The sequence below is a fragment of the Chenopodium quinoa genome, unplaced genomic scaffold (genome assembly GCF_001683475.1).
Source record: "Chenopodium quinoa cultivar QQ74 unplaced genomic scaffold, ASM168347v1, whole genome shotgun sequence".
Lineage (NCBI taxonomy): Eukaryota > Viridiplantae > Streptophyta > Magnoliopsida > Caryophyllales > Amaranthaceae > Chenopodium > Chenopodium quinoa.
In genome coordinates this window covers 7,195,435-7,212,996 of record NW_018743955.1, presented here as the reverse complement: position 1 = coordinate 7,212,996, position 17,562 = coordinate 7,195,435, and the positions used below count along the sequence as shown (strand labels likewise).

The 17,562-nt window shown below is 34.5% G+C and overlaps 3 protein-coding genes across 5 annotated transcripts; 1 reads left to right on the top strand and 2 right to left on the bottom strand.

The window, feature by feature from the left end:
* The first annotated feature begins 1,859 nt into the window (after positions 1-1,859).
* Positions 1,860-8,573, top strand: LOC110689343 (uncharacterized PKHD-type hydroxylase At1g22950-like). Of its 3 annotated transcripts, none has more exons than XM_021866120.1 (10): positions 1,860-2,532; positions 2,654-2,695; positions 4,298-4,474; positions 4,564-4,714; positions 4,812-4,829; positions 4,935-5,021; positions 5,378-5,502; positions 6,933-7,051; positions 7,573-7,684; positions 8,164-8,573. In XM_021866120.1, exons 1-10 carry the CDS (start codon positions 2,227-2,229, stop codon positions 8,197-8,199), a joined length of 1,173 nt encoding a protein of 390 aa, XP_021721812.1. In that variant the 5' UTR covers positions 1,860-2,226; the 3' UTR covers positions 8,200-8,573. The 3 variants fall into 3 exon arrangements, with proteins under 3 accessions (XP_021721812.1, XP_021721811.1, XP_021721813.1); XM_021866119.1 differs by having other exon boundaries at positions 1,869-2,532; positions 2,648-2,695; XM_021866121.1 differs by lacking the exon at positions 4,812-4,829 and having other exon boundaries at positions 2,227-2,532; positions 2,648-2,695.
* Positions 8,574-9,772: 1,199 nt separating this feature from the next.
* On the bottom strand, positions 9,773-10,878 carry LOC110689512 (receptor-like protein 12). The gene is made up of 2 exons (XM_021866296.1): positions 10,415-10,878; positions 9,773-10,370 (listed from the first exon to the last, which is right to left on the bottom strand). Exons 1-2 carry the CDS (start codon positions 10,876-10,878, stop codon positions 9,773-9,775), a joined length of 1,062 nt encoding a protein of 353 aa, XP_021721988.1.
* A 44-nt stretch (positions 10,879-10,922) lies between these two features.
* LOC110689511 (receptor-like protein 12) lies at positions 10,923-17,168 on the bottom strand. Its single transcript, XM_021866295.1, has 3 exons — positions 16,074-17,168; positions 15,672-15,904; positions 10,923-12,858 (listed from the first exon to the last, which is right to left on the bottom strand). The coding sequence occupies exons 1-3, from the start codon at positions 17,166-17,168 to the stop codon at positions 10,923-10,925; spliced, it is 3,264 nt and encodes a 1,087-aa protein (XP_021721987.1).
* Between the last annotated feature and the right edge of the window lie 394 nt (positions 17,169-17,562).

The following is a 17,562-nucleotide window of genomic DNA, read 5'->3' as shown; positions in this document are numbered from 1 at the left end:
TCTTCTTCTTCTTCTTCTTCTTCTTCTTCTTCTTCTTCCATAAATACAATATTTTCTCTCTCTTCAACCCTGATTTCACATAATCTTTAAACAACTCCTACATTTCATCATCAATTAACAATTCCACAATCAAATTTCCCTAAATCAAATTAATCAAATTCATCCAAAACCACCACGACAAAGCCGTCTCGCCAAAATCCTCCTTATCTTGACCATTATCAATAGAATTCGACCTCCCCAAACTCAACAGAGTAGCGGCGCGGATCTGGTCATTCTCTAGATCATCTCAAAACTCTGAATTCGAAGTACTATCGCCAAAGCAAGTTGCATTTGATCATTCTTCATCGCCAGCAAGTTGGGAGGTGCAGGAGAGGAGGTAGGGAGTGGTGGAGGACCCAGGAGGAGAAAGACAGGGAAAGAAGGAGAATGAAGATGGTGGACTTACGTGAGTCCGTTTCACTCAAAACTTTACCTTTCGGTTTGGATATCTCAACCCAAACAAAGCTAACACTTAAATGACAAATTATTAACATTGACAATATATTAGTAATGTTACTTCAATTTTTACTTTGTATTTGATATCTTTTTCATTAAATATACTAGCCAAAAGTTCTTACTTCCCAGATTTAAGTATCCAATACCCATGTTACTAAAGTTTGGGATCAAGCTTGTGTTAAAAAATTAAACCGTTATACAACTCAAATTCTTTAATTGTGATTTTTTATTGGGGGTTATAAATGAGCTAATTTGACATGAGCGAAAGTGTTAAAATACAACGAATAGTTATTTTAAAATCTTATAAAGGTCTACTAATTTTATGTTTTCCCAAGTATCAAAGATGACAATAAAGCCCCGTTCATTTTACCTTATTTGTCCTGAACTAAAATTATTTTTGTTGAAACAAAATTATATTTGCTGAACTTAAATTATTTTTACTGAATTTAAGTTAATTCAGTGAATTGAAATTATTTTTGCTGAAACGATATTATTTTTACCAATTTTCTATCTTAAGGCCCTGTTACTTCACCTTAAAAAAATAATATTAAGTAAAAATAATTTCAATTCAGCAAAAATAAGTTTAGTTTAGTATAATTAATTTTAGTTCAGTAAAAATAATTTCAATCTAGTAAAAATAACTTCAATTCAGTAAAATTCATTTTTTTTAAAGAAGAATTCTAATAGAAAATTAGTAAAAGGTATTTTATTTCAGTTCAGTAGAATTAATTTAAGTTCAGTAAAAATAATTTCAGTTCAACATAAATAATTTTTGTTTCAGTAAAAATAATTTCAGTTCAGCAAAATAAGGTGAAGTGACCGGGACCTAATTCTTCTTTAAGATAACCAAATTTTGCTGAACTGAACTTATTATTTTTACTAAACTGAAACTATTTTTACTTAATGTTATTTTTGTAAGGTAAAGTGACAGGGCATAAGTCTTACTCAACTAAATTAAAGAATAACTTTGTTAAGAAAATTACTTAGCAACCAGAGGTTATAGAATACATCATGTAAAAAAAATTTATATCAAGAATTTCATCTCAATTCAATTCTAAACTGTTAAAATGTAAAAAGATATATTTAATATTAAAAAATTACCCTTCGTTTAAATTCATCATGATGTACCAATAATTTTAATTTTTCACCTAAAGTTATTCATCAAGCTCAAATTTACTTTCATCGCAAAGTAAATACTAGTCTATACCCAAATATTATATCTCTGTTCATACAACGGTTACGCTACATGGCTATACAACCCTTCCATAAAAACCAGAATAGGAAAGACATGAAGATTCAATCAAATAAAACATGCTTTGAATATGATTAACTAATTTGTGAGTAGTTGATTGCATCACGTATGAGATACAATGATTATATATCGTTTTTTGAGAATTCGACTAAATATAAATGAATTATATTATTACTCCACATTTAATTATTTTTATTCTTAATAATCAAAATTATGTGACGAATTCAATAAAATAGTTGATTACACCCCATAAAATCTACAATTCTACAATCTACAAGATAAGATAATTTCAAGAAACTTTCATATTGTAATTGTAATTTATATTTTTCATCCTATCCTCCCAAAAATCTAACTAAAAAAAAAAAAAAAAGACAAAACCCTAACTTGCACCAACGGGAAAAAAAAATTGAGAATAACAATTAAAAATCTCTTCTCCTCTCCTCTCCACTCAACACCTCTCCACCACCATCGCCATTACCATGTCCGTCGACGGCGCATATGATCGGAGAAAAGACCAATCACCGGCGATCACCGCCGTCAACGGCAACATCAACGGCAATGGAGTCACGCTTTCTTCGACGCCAACTTTCTGTCTGTCGTTGAACCCTAACAAAGAGCACAAACCCGACAATTACGATGACCTAGCATTGGAGTACGATCCAATGCTTTTTACTTGTCTTGAACGTTACTTGCCTCCTTCGTTGTTGAGCTCTTCTCGTGATTCTAAGCTTCATTTTATGCGGGATATTTTGCTCAAGTATTCGCCTGAAGGAGAAAGAATTAGGGTGAGATTTGTGATGATTGTTGATTTGATTTTGGGTTTTTGTTTTTGATTTTGGGAATTTTGTTGATTTGATGTGTTTTTTTTTCGATTTTGTTTGGTATTATGTTTTTAATAAGGCTCAGAAGCATCGGGAATACAGGCAGAAGATTATTTCGAATTATCAGGTAAATTGATGTTAAATTCTTGATGATTGAGGAATTATTAAATGATGTGAAATTGTTGATTGTAATATTGCTGTTGAAGCTTGTGTATTTAATTAATGGAGTTTGGAAGTGATGAGATGTGGCTTTTGAATTTTGGTTGATGGAATGTGGATTTGGCTTCAAATTGGACGACGTTATATCTAGGGTTTGGTTATGGTTAAGCATAGAAAATTGGGAGTAAAGGTTTTGGAAATGTGAAGACGAGCGATTTGTTGATGGATTAGGCTGTTGTTCTTGCTATTTGTGATTTGAACAAAGCACGATTATATGTTTTTACTCCATTTATTTAGAAATAGTAGATGTACATACCATATTAGGATGTCCGGAAAAAGTAGTCACCTTTAAAGTAGTGAAGATTTTCTATGTTATTCTTCTAGATGCTGCCATATAGAATAAGTGATGGCAACTGGCAAGAGTATCTAATGATACATCAATTTTATTGGGCAAGCGGAATTTTTGTGTTCTTAATTGTGAGGGGATTGACAACATTCTATTGGTAGTGGGAGTATTATGTGCAATAGCTTGCAAAACCTTTTGAGATTTTTTTGGGGAGGAGGAGAAAAGGTATCATTGCTATCCATACAAAGGTTGCTAGGTTCTTTTGAATTTTAAATACAGGGTATGTAGGATTTCAGATTATGGTTCCTCTGTAACTTCTATGAAGTCATCCTTGTCATCTTTTCCTTTGGTGGTTTTGTAAATTTTTTGGCAAGGGGAGAAGGGTGAACCATCTTTTTTTTGTAATAAGAATAGGATTGTCAATACAATTTTGACTTTTCATTGATAAATGGCAGTGTTAGCATTCTTACTCGTCTAGATTGCTCTGTCTACATTATTTTATATAGTAGAAGGGTCAAAACGTGTGAATAATATCTTCTTAGGATACCTCTTTTGGTTTTGGTGGTGTTGATGATTGAGTATAGTACTTAAAGGATCCTAGAAAAATACAATTATGAAATCTGATTTTTTGAAGTTAGGTTACTTGACCTGTGAGCAACTGAGCATGAGAAGGTCTATGGTTATTTAACGTATGTCATTTCAATAGCTGGTCATTTGCAGTACTTTGTACTGTAGATTACAGAGGTAGGTTGAAGTGTATTTATACTGATTAACAATATAATACAGAGGATTTCTGTGAAGAAAATGGGTTATGATGATGCGTTAATGCATTATTTAATTAGATTTTCCTATAACTATTCTCCTGTTCTTTTTTGTGTTCCTATTTTCACTACCGTTGTGATTCATTTTGTTGTATTTAAGATTTTTGCCTGCATCCTGTTTTGAACTTTTGACATCCTGTGATCTATTATTAAGCTCTGTTTGGCTCATTTACTTTTGTTTGAATTATTTCATCTGGGTTTTCTATTTTTTTTTTGTCTTTGTAACCTTATTTTATTTGAACTTATCCTATTAAATAAAATTAAATATGTTAAAAATAAGATCTAACAATCAGACCTGATTTTTCTCTTGGGAATACCTGATTCTTACCTATACTTGAGTTCCTGTAACTTTCTTTAAAAAAAAAAAGAGTTCTGGTAACTTAAGTTTGCTTTCTGTCTGCAGCCACTTCACAAAGAGCTGTATAGCATGCATGCCACAAACTTCTTTGTCCCCTCGTTTCTTAAAGCAATTCATGATAATACAGAAGAAAGTTTTCGAAGTATAATGTCTGAGCCTGCACCTGGGATTTTTACCTTTGATATACTACAGCCTCAGTTCTGTGATTTGTTACTGAAGGAGGTATATCGGGAGGATTAATGTTTCTTTGTCATGTTAGTTTCAATTCATTTGGTTTTTCTTGTCTTACTTTATAGAAATCTCTTGCCTAGGTAGAAAATATTGAAAAGTGGGTTTGTGACACAAAATGCAAAATCATGCGGCCAAATACAATGAATAATTATGGTGCTGTTCTTGATGACTTTGGCATGGAAACTATGCTTCATAAACTAATGGAGGATTTTGTACGTCCCATCTCTAAAGGTAATGCATATTTTTCTAAGTGTTTCAAGAGTATTCAGATTCCTAGGATAGAAGCATGTTTATGAAGATACTAATGTGTGGCTAAATCTGTATGCAGTTTTCTTCCCCGAAGTTGGTAATACATAATTTTCTAAGTGTTTCAAGAATGTTCAAATGCCTAAGAATCTAAGACAGAAGCATGTTTTTGAAGATACTAATGTGTGACTAAATCTGCATGCAGTTTTCTACCCTGAAGTTGGTGGATCCAGTTTAATTTCTCATCATGGATTTGTTGTCCAATATGGAATTCATAAGGATATTGACTTAGGTAAGTTTTCAGTTTCTCACTTGAAACTTGAAAGTTTTAACATGTACTTTTGCTCTAGGATTCATATGGCGCTTGAATAATATTTTTGTTTACTTCCTTTGCTTGTGGGCTTGATGTTTTTCTTCATAGCCTTCTTATCAGAATGGAGTCCTGTTCAAGTCCTTTTAATATAATTCTTTTTATGAAGACTCTTCTCTAAATTAGGTTTTGGAGCTTATTTTTGCTAATGAATACTAGTAAAATAAAAATTTAGTTGGTTGCAAGTGGGAAATTTTGCTGTTGAATCAATTTTGGTGGCTTCACTTTATCTTGTTTTAAGGCGCATCATACTAATTTTTTTCTGCTTTGATTCACAGGTTTTCATGTGGATGATGCTGAAGTCACTTTGAATGTATGCTTAGGCCAGGAGTTTTCTGGTGGAGAATTGTTCTTTCGAGGTGTTAGATGTGAGAAACATGTTAATACGGAAACACAGGCTGAGGTACTTGCCATTTGAGCTTTTCCTTTAAAGAAAAAAGATCAATTTTGTTCTTTTATATGAGTTTAATACTATGTAAGCTTTTTCTTTGTAACTGTAAAACATGCATTAGAGGTTGTGGTGACTGTTCTTGATGACAACAAATGCACTTAGGCTGCGGCAGCATAAATACAACATATTTTAAGAGGTCAACAAGATAATTTATGTTTTATAGAGGGTCTGTAGTGGAAAAATGTGCGTTTATAGAATATTACCTTCACGTATATATTTTTTTTATAAGAGTTTATTTACAAAGTAGTGTTGCTCATTGGATGTATTAGACGCTTTGGAAGATGATCTTATAGTTGGCAAAGGCATGAGCAATGTTGACTTTTGATATATTAGACCATAGAATTAGTAATTTTTAGTATGTTTAATTCTTGTAAAGAATTCTATTATTAGACATAATATTTTTCCAAGCTTTGTCTGGAGGTCAATCCTAGTTGGGCACTGAACTGGAGATGAGAGTTTAAGCAGCAATAGCAATATGTGCTGGAATTTGGCATGAAAATGCAAAGCCAAACATGAGACCCTAAAGGGAGTTAGTGACAGATTAACTGAATTTATAATTATTGCCTTCTTATAACCCGTCAGTCTTTTAGTCATAATCCATCTTAATTTTTGAAGCTGTAACTGAAGCTCTGATCTGAGAAATCCTCTCTTGTAACCCATCTAGCAACCCCCCCGCCCCCCCCCCCCCCCCCCCCCCCCCCCCCCATTTTCATTTTTATTATGTTGGTTTCAAACCAGTCTTGACTGTTATGTCATCAAAATCTCAGAATTGGAGATTCCTGAATTTTATATTGTCATTACTCAGGCAGCTAATCATAATCACACTTTATTCACTTGGCATAGTTGGCAAGTTCCTTTTGAAACTGTTGCATTTCTTATTTTTCTTTCCCTACACAGCTGCTGCACTTCACTTGCATGTTTTACTGCAGTTATTTCTTGGGCTTCAAAAATTTAACTGTCAATAAGTTTCCTTTCAAATAATTTTTAATATCCACTTTGTAGCAACAGATTCTGTCCTTTGCTCCCTCTATTTTTGTCTTTGCTCCCTCTATTTTTGTGTTTCCAGTTACTTAATAGAGCTGCATAACTTGCGTTATTTATTCACATGGACTCCAAAGAAAGATATTTACACCAATCTATAGGACAGAGGAGCATGTGGATTAAAATATGGGAATCAAATAAGTGTTTTTGGGACCATTGATGAAGTAGTTATTTCAATACTTCGGCTCTTGCATTTATGGTCTTCTAACTACTTTTATGCAATTGTACTTTTTTGAAAGTATTGCTCTCCTGTAGCAATTAGTATGGTAGATTTTCCTTCTGATTTCCATGTGGTGCCATGGGTGGCACTTTCTTGCTCAAATTATTTCTGTTTGGTTCAGGAATCATTAGATTACTCCCATGTTCCTGGACGTGCTATTCTTCATCGTGGTCGCCATCGCCATGGAGCTCGTGCCACTACTCAAGGGAGGAGGGTCAACTTGATTTTATGGTGCAGAAGGTATATCAGTTGCTTAGACATTGTGTGTAAATTGCTGTTTTTAAATTGTAAATTTCACATTTTCAAAAGGAAACTATTTTAAGCTTTTGGAAAGAAGGATGGTGTTAATAATAGTTACCTTCCTAAAATGAGAACATTGTTGCTAATCCTATGATAAAAAATAATAATGTTTTCCAAAATAGTCATCCAAGTCGGATTTTGAGGTGCGTCTTTTCTGGATTCCATCGTAAATTTGCTGACATTTGAGGCTAACCACTCATTTCGCTTTTTTTTTTTTTTTTTTTTTTTTTTTTTTTTTTTTTTTTAATGTAGCATGTATTATCCATAGCGTATCACAATTTATTGGGTTTGTTTGGCTATCTTATATCCTGTCACCTGTGGGTGTCTGAAGAGCGTAGCTGATGATTATATAATTAAGCAGCACTATCCATTTTGACCAAGGTGGACTACAATGTGGTGCATGGTCAGAGCTAGAAATGCACAATGTCTACTATTATTTACCCTCTGATTTGTTGATGCAGTGCCGTCTTCCGGGAGCTGAAGAAATATCAGACAGATTTCTCTAGCTGGTGTGGGGTGTGTCAACGGGAGAAGAAAGTTAGGCAGCAGTTGTCAATTTCTGCAGTGAAAGAGGTAAATTAACTGCCATGCATCTACATCTTTTGAAGTTCCTTTTGCCTTTCTTCTTTTAAGCTGTTGTGGTTTCTAGAAATCTAGACTCCCCGCTCCCTCTGTTATTGCACATCTTTTGGAATTTTTACTTTCGACCACTAATAACTCAAAAATAGAAGTACGTATATAAAATTATGAATAGTATTAGGGTTCATCTAAAAGTTTTTTCATAATGATATTTTGCATTTTTTACATCAATATCTAACATAAAACTGTAAAATTAAATTTATTATTAGATTTTTATTCACTTATAAAAATTGTTGAACACTATTACACTTACAAATTTTTAGTGAACTGGGGCATCGCCCGGGACAATAACTAGTTAATACGAAGTAGCTAAAGCTTAATGCATAAAAAAGTATGTTATACTCCGTATCGAATAGAGGGATTATATGAGAGCTGAATGCTAAATTATCATGTATCGCTTCGTATTCTTACAGGAATTGTTGAAGAAGGAAGGGGAATCAACATCCTAAGCCACTTGTATCTATGGCCACCTTGTTAAAACTGGGGTCATCCTAGTAGAGAAAAATATTAATATTTTGCCAATATTTAGCAGTAAGGAGTAAAGGTCTTGCCGTATGATTTTGTTGTAAATTTGGGTCTTCATATTCTTGTATTGTCTCGTGTATGTAGTAGCCATACTCTTCATATAGGCTAACTCATACTCAGCTTTCATAATGTGAGAGGAGCATTGTATCCTTTTTGCATCAGATGTTTCCTCATATTTTTCAAGTAGTTTCGAAAATAGTCATTGGTTTGTGAAATTTGTATGAGAGGAGCAGTTTCTTTTTTATTTTCCTGCATTTGATATTTCAGATGCATCAATATTTGGTCAGATTTTAGAAAAGATTTCCTTTATTCTTGGATAAAGTTTACATTCGGGTGTATCACAAAATAGGGTTCGGCGTAAATTACTGAAGCTGGGTGCTTGTTGGGAGCTAACCTGACAGCTTCTGGAAGGATAAGTTTAAGTAGTCTAGGTGATTTGAGTTTACAAGCTGTAGAGGTATAATTTCATTGAAGGTGTTGCAAGGATAAGGCTTAACTGAGTGGTGTTAACCAGGAATGGCCATGGTTCCATCTAAGACCGCAACGTGGACATGCTTTTCAAACGATAACAAGTAAGGGTTTCATCAGATCTATTACGGAGGGATAGTAATTCCATAATTAGACTGAAAGCAGCAACAATAACTAGAAATAGTATTATGCCTTAATACTTCTACTGTACAACTTTACCATTTTACAAACTATTTTTCGTAATTACTATAATCATTATTTCACCATACTTGTGCAAAACTATAATATTTATATAAACCTATGTTAACTTTTGTGACAAAGCCTTGCACAGTTAGTTACATTTGATTATTAACAATATAATCAAAGATTTTGTAAGGGGTTGTTAAACGTTGCTCCCATTTTACTAGGCATCACTCGTTTTTATTTATTTTTTTTATGTTAATTTTCATATTTACCCATAGCAAATAAATACCCCCTCACTCACGGCACTCATAACACTCATACTTACTCTCATTTTATCTCTTTAAAAAAAAAAAAAAAATAAAACTAATTAAAATCTGAAATAATAAAAAAAAAAAGTAACCACAAACAACCCACCACCGACAGCCACTAATCCAAGGAGGCGAGGGGTATTCCAGCGATGGCGGATCAGCAGTGAATTCGGGTGACGTACGGCAGTCGAGGCCTTGGCACCGGAGGCGAACATGTATAGGTTTAATTCGAAAAAAAGAAAACCAAACATTGGGATGTCCGCCTGAAATTTTCGAAAGAACCAAGGAGGATTGTTGTTTTTTTATTTAAATAGTGGTCATTGAAAAAGGCAATGATTATTATTATTATTTTATTTTTACATATAACTATTCAATCTAGCTGCAATTAAAAATTAATGATGATTTTTAGTAGTAAGGAACTACATTTAACTAGATTCAAATATGTTAGATGAGCAAGTTTAATAAGGTGCTAGATATGAACATATAGAAGTATACTTTCCAATCGTTCAATTCTTCTGTTTCATCTCTTTCTATGGGTCTAGTGTCTCTGCCTTTGTTGGTTCCTCCTCCTCCTCCTTTCCCTTGTACTATCATCTTCCCTTCGCAGAATTTTCATAACCAGTCTATGAAGATGCTTGCAATACCATTCCCTATACCTTTTAATGTAAAGGATAGGCCCTACAAAGATGGTGATCCCAACCGAAAACCCAACTTCAGCACCCCTTAACATCCACTCTTGTTCGTTCTTTGAACTCCAATTTGATCGCTCTGAAGAAGTAGGTGGAGTCATTATTGGATTTCTTGTTGTCAATGGGGGACCATAGAGTCCTTGGTTGCCTTCATATGACGATGCGTTGAATGATTGAAGTTGAGTGCCTGTTGGGATCTTCCCTAACAACCTGTTGAAGGAAAGGTTCAAGTAGCCGAGGAAATTCAAGCTTGCAAGCTGTGAAGGTATCTTCCCACTCAAGTTATTACAAGAGAGATCTAATGACTCAATCTGGCTCAAATTTCCAAATGATGATGGAATATGCCCCAAGAAGGAGTTGTAAGAGAGGTTGAGAACTACAAGTGCATTCAAATTTCCCAACTCTTCCGGTAGCTCCCCATGAAAAGCATTGTTGGAGAAATCAATGCTAGTGAAGATTGTTAGGATGTATTACCTTTAAAGTTAACTGACACTGAATTTTGGTAGTAATCACCAGTTGAACCAGAGCATTGCAAAAACCTAGATTTTGATTTCTCTTTAGTTAATCCAGCCATCATTAACCTCCACTTGAAAAGAATTTGGGATTTTAGCTCACCAACAAAGTGATTGGAAGCTACGTCCATTATTTGAAGCAATGGCCATATTGAGTGACTCTGTGGGCAAACAATAGTTCCATGGAGCTTGTTGGAATGAAGGACGAGAACTTGCAAGTTAAACAAGCTGTTTAAATGACAAGGAAAAGTGTCAGTCAATTGATTATTTCCAAGATCTAATACCCTCAAGTCTTTGCAGTAGGCAAGTGATCGAGGTATCCTTCCTTGCATAAAATTGTTGTTCAAGTCAAGAGTTTGTAAACTGCAACCTTTTGTGAATCTATCTGGGATTTCACCGTCTAATTGGTTTCCTCTCAAATTCAACACGATGAGTCGGGTCATGGTAGCAAAACAATCGGGAACTGTGCCACCCAAATGATTATGTTCTAGATTTTTGGCACTGCATAGTGACGTGGGGATGATCCCAAGTTCGAAAATGACATGTAGCTAGCATATGATAGATAGTTTCCTATGTCTGGATTGATGGAACTGAAATTATTGTTGGAACAATCCAAATAGTAATAATTGGATTTGACAACTGGGAATTTGCCCTGAAGATTATTGGAAGAGAGATCTTCTATAAACCCTAAATTATTTGAGAACGACAAAGGTGGTTCTAATTCCACTAAGTGATTGAAAGAAAGGTTGAACCTAGTAATTTTCCACATCCACTCGGGTATTGTGCCCGTGATTTGATTCATTGAAAGGTCAAGATTTTGTAAAGATGTTTGGTTATTTAAAAATTTAGGGATGGTACGCAAGTTGCAAGAAGCCAAAAATAGGATCTGTAGCTGTGGAAAAGTGGAGTTTTCCCCAGAATCGTTTGTACCAACAGACAAGCGATTGAAGGAAAGATCAAGTTCCTTGAGGCTCTTAAATCTTTGTAGAAAATCCGCTAGGTCTAGCGTGCCATTGAGCCTGTTGAAAGACATATACAAAAATTGGAGCTCTCTTAGTTGGAAAAATGACTTTGGGATTGGCCCTTCCAAGCTATTGTACCTCAAGTCAAGATAACTAATCTGGGAAGAGGCTATGCTTGCAAATTCATTCAGTTGCCCACTGAATTTGTTTTTATACAAATCGATGAACTGAAGTGATGGCAAACTGAATAATGAGGTAGAAATTTTTCCATCAAGTGAATTATAAGACAAGTTAAGCTCTTCTAAACTTAGTAACCTATCCCAATCTGTGGCATTGATTGAACCATTCAAATTGTTAAATCCAAGATTTATGGATTTTAGATACTTCAAGGATGAAAATGATGGAATGGGACCAGAAAATTGGTTATAGGAGAGATCAATTCTAAGAAGCCTTTTAAGGTTGCTCAAGGAGCTTGGTAAAATTCCGAAAAATTGGTTTCGAGAGAGATCAATTGCACGAAGCCTTTTAAGGTTGCTGATGGATCTTGGCAGGGTGCCAGAAAAGTTTGTAGAAGAAAGGCATAACTCCTCAAGAGACCCATTCTTGTAAAAGACTGGCAAATTCCCTTGCAACTTTTCATTACCTGATAAGTCAAGGGCTCTAAGTGTTGGTACTTGAAAATTTTTACTAGGGACTATCCCATATAGGCCACATACACTTAGCGATAACTTCGTCAAGTTTGTGAACCTGGCCATAAATCCTGGTACTCGTCCACCCATGTTGCCGTTATCATCGAGCATGATTACGGAGAGATGGCGGAGATTTGAAAGGGACTTATGGATTTCACCCCTCAAGTCACAATTGGACATGCTCATTACTTGAAGGCGAGGGAGCGAGGACGATAATGTCTTGCACCATTTATCCCCTATGGCTGAATTAATGACATAATCAAGATAGAGTTCCTTAATATTAGTCAAGTTTCGAATGATTGTTGCCAAATTTGGCTTGTGCATGTATAAAGGTGAATTTTCTACCCCTGAATTTGAAATATCAAGGACAGCTAATTTAACAAGGTTTGATATTTCAATAGGTACCTGTCCGCTGAAGCCTACCCATGACAAGTTAAGGTAAGTGAGGCTAGACAGTGTGCCAATTCTTGATGGAATTTCACCTTGTAAATCGTTGTTGCTCGCTAAATTCAAGGTTTGGAGGAACTGAAGATGATACAAACTACTTGAATCGTCAATGCCACCAATGATATCTTTGCTACTCAAATCAAGCCCAATAACTCGACCATTGGAGTTGTTGCATGTGACACCGCTCCAGTGGCAGCAATCGGTGCTTTGATTCCACCCCTTAAGCTTGTCATAAGCATTGGGAGCAAATGCAAGATTGTTCTTTAACTCGAGCAGTAAAGACTTTTGATCGCGGAGACATTGGCTAGAGACAAAAGGTATACAACTACATACAATCAAGATTAAGAGTAAAGGCCAAGAAGAAGAAATGAGTGGAATTGTTTTCATTTTGGAGATAAGAGTGAAGCAGTATGTGAGGTACTAGGGGTAATTATTGTTGTGAATGAATGAAACCGTTGTTGATATTCAAGTATTTATACAACTTAAGGTATGGTCAATCATGAATTATAGCGGCTAAGCTAGTACCTTACAAATGACTACTACCTTTCAATAAATAATGCAACGTAACCAAGACGATTGAATTTGGTTGCATGGAGTTACGCACATTGTAATTTCTGCTAACTAGTATTGACTAGCATATTGAGACAAAACTAGTATTTCTTCCATTCATAATCGGTAAGAAATTCCAATTAGATGTTGGTGTAGTGGTGAATTAGTGATTGAGACTACACTTGGTAGGGAGAACTCGTGTTCGACCCCCTACAACAACAATTGGGAAGGGATTGAAACCTAACCTCCCAGAACTGATCACAAAACTAGTATTTCTTCCATTTCATAATAAGTGCACATTTTAAGTCAAAATAAGTCAAATTGTAGAATTTCATGAGGTTGGCCATTATAAGTTTAAAGTGGAAAATGTGCACTTATTTTTTCTGGAAAAATGACTAACTTTTTGACTTGGAACTTTAATTTGGAAGTCATTAATTAGTTTTAAATTGATGTTTCATTAAAATTAATGGAATGGAATTTCGTAATTATAGTAATTATGAAGTGTTTACACGCGGTAATTGATCAGTGTTCTTATAGACATATATCCATTATAATGCTAGTGCAGTAGTGATACATACACTTATTTATAGTTATGATTTCATGTACAGTATTATGAAAAAAAAAAGAAATATGTTACAATTATTACAAACTATACCGCGTCTGCTATTTACTAGCATTACTACGAGTATAATTCATTATTTCATCATACACGCGTAAAAACTCTTGTTTATCACATTGCATTTCTGTATTTCACCACAACTGACTTTTAGTCACGTAGTTCATCAAGGAACTGTATTTAGCTAGATTCAAACATCTAGAGCAGGTTTTTTCTTTTTGTAGTTTAAGCAGCTGGTTTTGTATTTAATGTCCTTTTTTCACAAAAGACCTATTGAAAAAGATTTGATAAATTTTCCAAAGTTTAAGCTCAAGAAGAATTGAAGAAAACAGCTTACTTGTAACCTAGCTTGTCTAAAAAGTTATATATATTTATCGATATGGTAATTACACATCAAGATAATAACATACCGAATCGACTTTTAATAGAGTACTTAATATGGTTCACTAAATAAATTATTTAAGTTATTTTCAAAATTAAACGAACTTGGTTAAAGTCAAAATTTAAAATTGTGTTAAGCATAACATAAATTGTGTGTGAGAAGCGGTGTCTTTTGCATAAGATGCTTCTTCATCTATATTGTTCTAGTTACGAAAAATAGTCATTGGTTAATGGGAAATTCCCTGTTTCTCATATTAAAAAACGAAATAAATTTTCTCATACAAATTTTGTTTTTCACTATGAGAAATTGGGACATCCTCTTACTTGTACGAAAGCAGTGTCTTAATTTCACATCTGTTTGGATGCATGACAAATTTTAGAAAATAACCTCAGCTACATTAATTCTTGGTTAAATTTAACATTCGGGAGTTGCTAAATATAGACTTCGATGTAATTTGCAGCACCAACTCATTTGCAGTGATTCAAGCTAGCTCAGATTGAGTTATATTAATCGTAGCGATTAACGGGATAATTTTAAAAGGTTTACTTGGCTGCTAATTAAATTGCCGGGATGATAAGTCCGTAATAAAATTTGAAGCATTGGTTGCAAGGGGCTTGTTGGATCTAAGAACGTAACTTGAACATGCTTTTCGAACAATAAGTAAAGGCTACATCAGTTCAATTATAAAGGAGAAGTTATTTCATACTACCTCCATTTTTTATTTAATTGACATATTTCTTTTTTCACGCTTATCAACACACTATTTTAATGATTAATATCTCTAATTTTCGACATTGTAAAATTATAAAAAGTGGACATTAATAGAATATACATTGAGACAATTCAAATAAGACCTCACTTGACTATGTTTTGTCGTAGCTATAAATCACAAATGATAGTCAAAGTATAGTTTGCAAATAATGTAAAAGTCAAGCGGTGTCAACTAAAAAAATGAGGTAGTATAAAGCAGTAGAAACATAGTTTATAAGCGGCAACAATTGATTTAAAAAGAGTGTCAAACCTTAATACTTATACAACTCTTAAAATCTTACAAACTATACTAATTACTATAATTCATTATTTTACCGGCGTAAGATTTTTAATTCAGCACATTACATATCTGTCATCCACAGTGGGATCGGGCACAGCAACACCTATGTGAAAGATGAAACAACATGAATAAGAAATTCAACAACGTACAATTTATGAAATATTGAAGTAGTTACTAAAAAATTTATTTATAGTGGAAGGTTTTGTACATACTAGAAAGTTTATTTATGAAACAAATAGTCTTAGAAATTTTAAAGCAGTGCAGTGGCAATTAAAAATGGCACTTTTACAAGAGGCAAAACAAAGAAGAAAAAACAAGAATAATAAATATAGAAAGACATACAAACTCAAATATGTAAATGATAAATTAAATCATTCTTACCCTTCATTGACTTCTTTTTTTTCACCCTTTCTATGGGTCTAGCGTCTCTGCCTTTGTTGGTTCCTCCTTGTCCTCCTCCTTGCCCTTGTAATATTATCTTCCTTTCGTAGGATTTTCATGATCAGTATGTGAAGATGCTTGCAGTACCATTCCCTATACCTTTTGATGTAAAGGATAGGCCCAATAAAGATGGTGATCCCAACTGGAAACCCAACTTCAGCACCCCTTAACATCCACTCTCGTTCACTCTTTGAACTCCAATTTGATCCCTCTGAAGAAGTAGGCGGAGTCACTGTTATTGGATCATGTGTTGTCAATGGTGAACCGAACAGTCCTTGGTTGCCTGTATATGATGATGCATCGAATGTTTGAAGTTGAGCGCCTGTTGGGATCTGAAGAGATGTCCATTATTTGAAGTAATGGCCATATTGAGTGACTATCTGGACGAAGAATAGTTCCATAGAGCTTGTTGGAATGAAGGACGAGAACTTGTAAGTTAGACAAGCTGTTCAAATGAAAGGGAAAAGTGTCATTCAATTGATTATTTCCAAGATCTAATACCTTCATATCTTTGCAGTGGACAAGTGATCGAGGTATCCTTCTTTGCAAAAAATTCCCATTCAAGTCAAGAGTTTGTAAACTGCAACCTTTTGTGAATCTATCAGGGATTTCACTATGTAATTGGTTTCCTCTCAAATTCAACACGATGAGCTGGGTCATGGTTGTAAAACAATCAGGAATTGTGCCAACCAAATGATTGTGTTCTAGATTAAGAAGCTCTAAATTTGTGCCATTGCATAGTGACGCGGGGATGACCCCTTGTAAGTTATTTCTCGAAAACGACATGTAACTAGCATATGAAAGATAGTTTCCATTAGCTGGATCGATGGAAGTGAAATTATTGTTAGAACAATCCAAATAAGCGTAACCGGATTTGACAACTGGGAATTGACCATGAAGATTATTGGAAGAGAGGTCTATAGACCTTGGTAATAAATCATTTGAGAATGGAAAAGGTGGTTCTAGTTCCACTAAGTGGTTGAAAGAAAGGTTGAAACTAGAAATTTGCCACAACCACCCGGGTATGGTGCCTGTGATTTGATTCATAGAAAGGTCAAGATTATCTAAAGATGTTTGATTTTGTAAGAATTTAGGAATGGTACGCAAGTTGCAAGAAGCCAGATATAGGATACTTAGCTGAGGAAAGGGGGAGTTTTCTCCGTAATCGTTTGTACCAATTGACAAGTGATTGAAAGAAAGATCAAGAAATATGAGGTTCTTGAAGCTTTGTAGAATATTTGCCAAGTCTAGCGTGCCATTGAGCCTATTGAAAGACAAATCCAAATGCCCTAGCTCTCTTAATTGGAAAAATGACTTTGGGATTATCCCTTCCAAGCTATTGTTTCTCAAGTCAAGAAATACAATATGGGAAGAAGCTATGCCTGAAAATTCATTCAGCTGCCCACTGAATTTGTTTCCACTCAAATCGATCGACTGAAGTGATGGTAAACTGAATAATGACATAGAAATACTTCCATCTAGTGAATTATCTGACAAGTCAAGATCTTTTAAACTGAGTAATTCTTCCCACTCTGTGCCATTGATTGAACCTTTGAAATTATTGCCATTAAGACTTATGGATTCTAGATTTTTCATGGATTCTAGAGTTCTTTGATATTAGTCAGATTTCGAATGATTGTTGCCAAGTTTGGCTTCTTCATATATACTGATCCATCAAATTCCCCAAATTCGTCCCGTAAACTTGAAATATCAAGGACAACTAAATTGACAAGTTGTGATATTCCAATAGGTACTTGTCCGCTGAAGCCTGCTACCGCGGACAAATTGAGGTAAGTGAGGCTAGACAATGTGCCAATTTTTGATGGAATTTCACCTTGCAACTCATTATTGTTAGCCAAATTCAAGCTCTTAAGGAACCGAAGATGAAACAAACTACTTGACTCGTTAATGCCACCAGTGATATATTTGCTACTCAAATCAAGCCCAATGACTCGACCATTAGAGTTGTCACATGTGACAACACTCCAGT

Coding starts and splice junctions, on each gene's coding strand:
- LOC110689343 (XM_021866119.1), top strand. CDS start 2,227: ATGTCCGTCGACGGCGCATATGATCGGAGAAAAGACCAATCACCGGCG. Junction 7,052..7,572: donor TTGATTTTATGGTGCAGAAG/GTATATCAGTTG, acceptor TTGTTGATGCAG/TGCCGTCTTCCGGGAGCTGA. Junction 7,685..8,163: donor CAATTTCTGCAGTGAAAGAG/GTAAATTAACTG, acceptor GTATTCTTACAG/GAATTGTTGAAGAAGGAAGG.
- LOC110689511 (XM_021866295.1), bottom strand. CDS start 17,168: ATGAAAAATCTAGAATCCATAAGTCTTAATGGCAATAATTTCAAAGGT. Junction 15,905..16,073: donor TCCACTGCAAAGATATGAAG/GTATTAGATCTT, acceptor ACATCTCTTCAG/ATCCCAACAGGCGCTCAACT. Junction 12,859..15,671: donor CCTATCCTTTACATCAAAAG/GTATAGGGAATG, acceptor GATTGTATGTAG/TTGTATACCTTTTGTCTCTA.
- LOC110689512 (XM_021866296.1), bottom strand. CDS start 10,878: ATGACCCGACTCATCGTGTTGAATTTGAGAGGAAACCAATTAGACGGT. Junction 10,371..10,414: donor GATTACTACCAAAATTCAGT/GTCAGTTAACTT, acceptor AATCTTCACTAG/CATTGATTTCTCCAACAATG.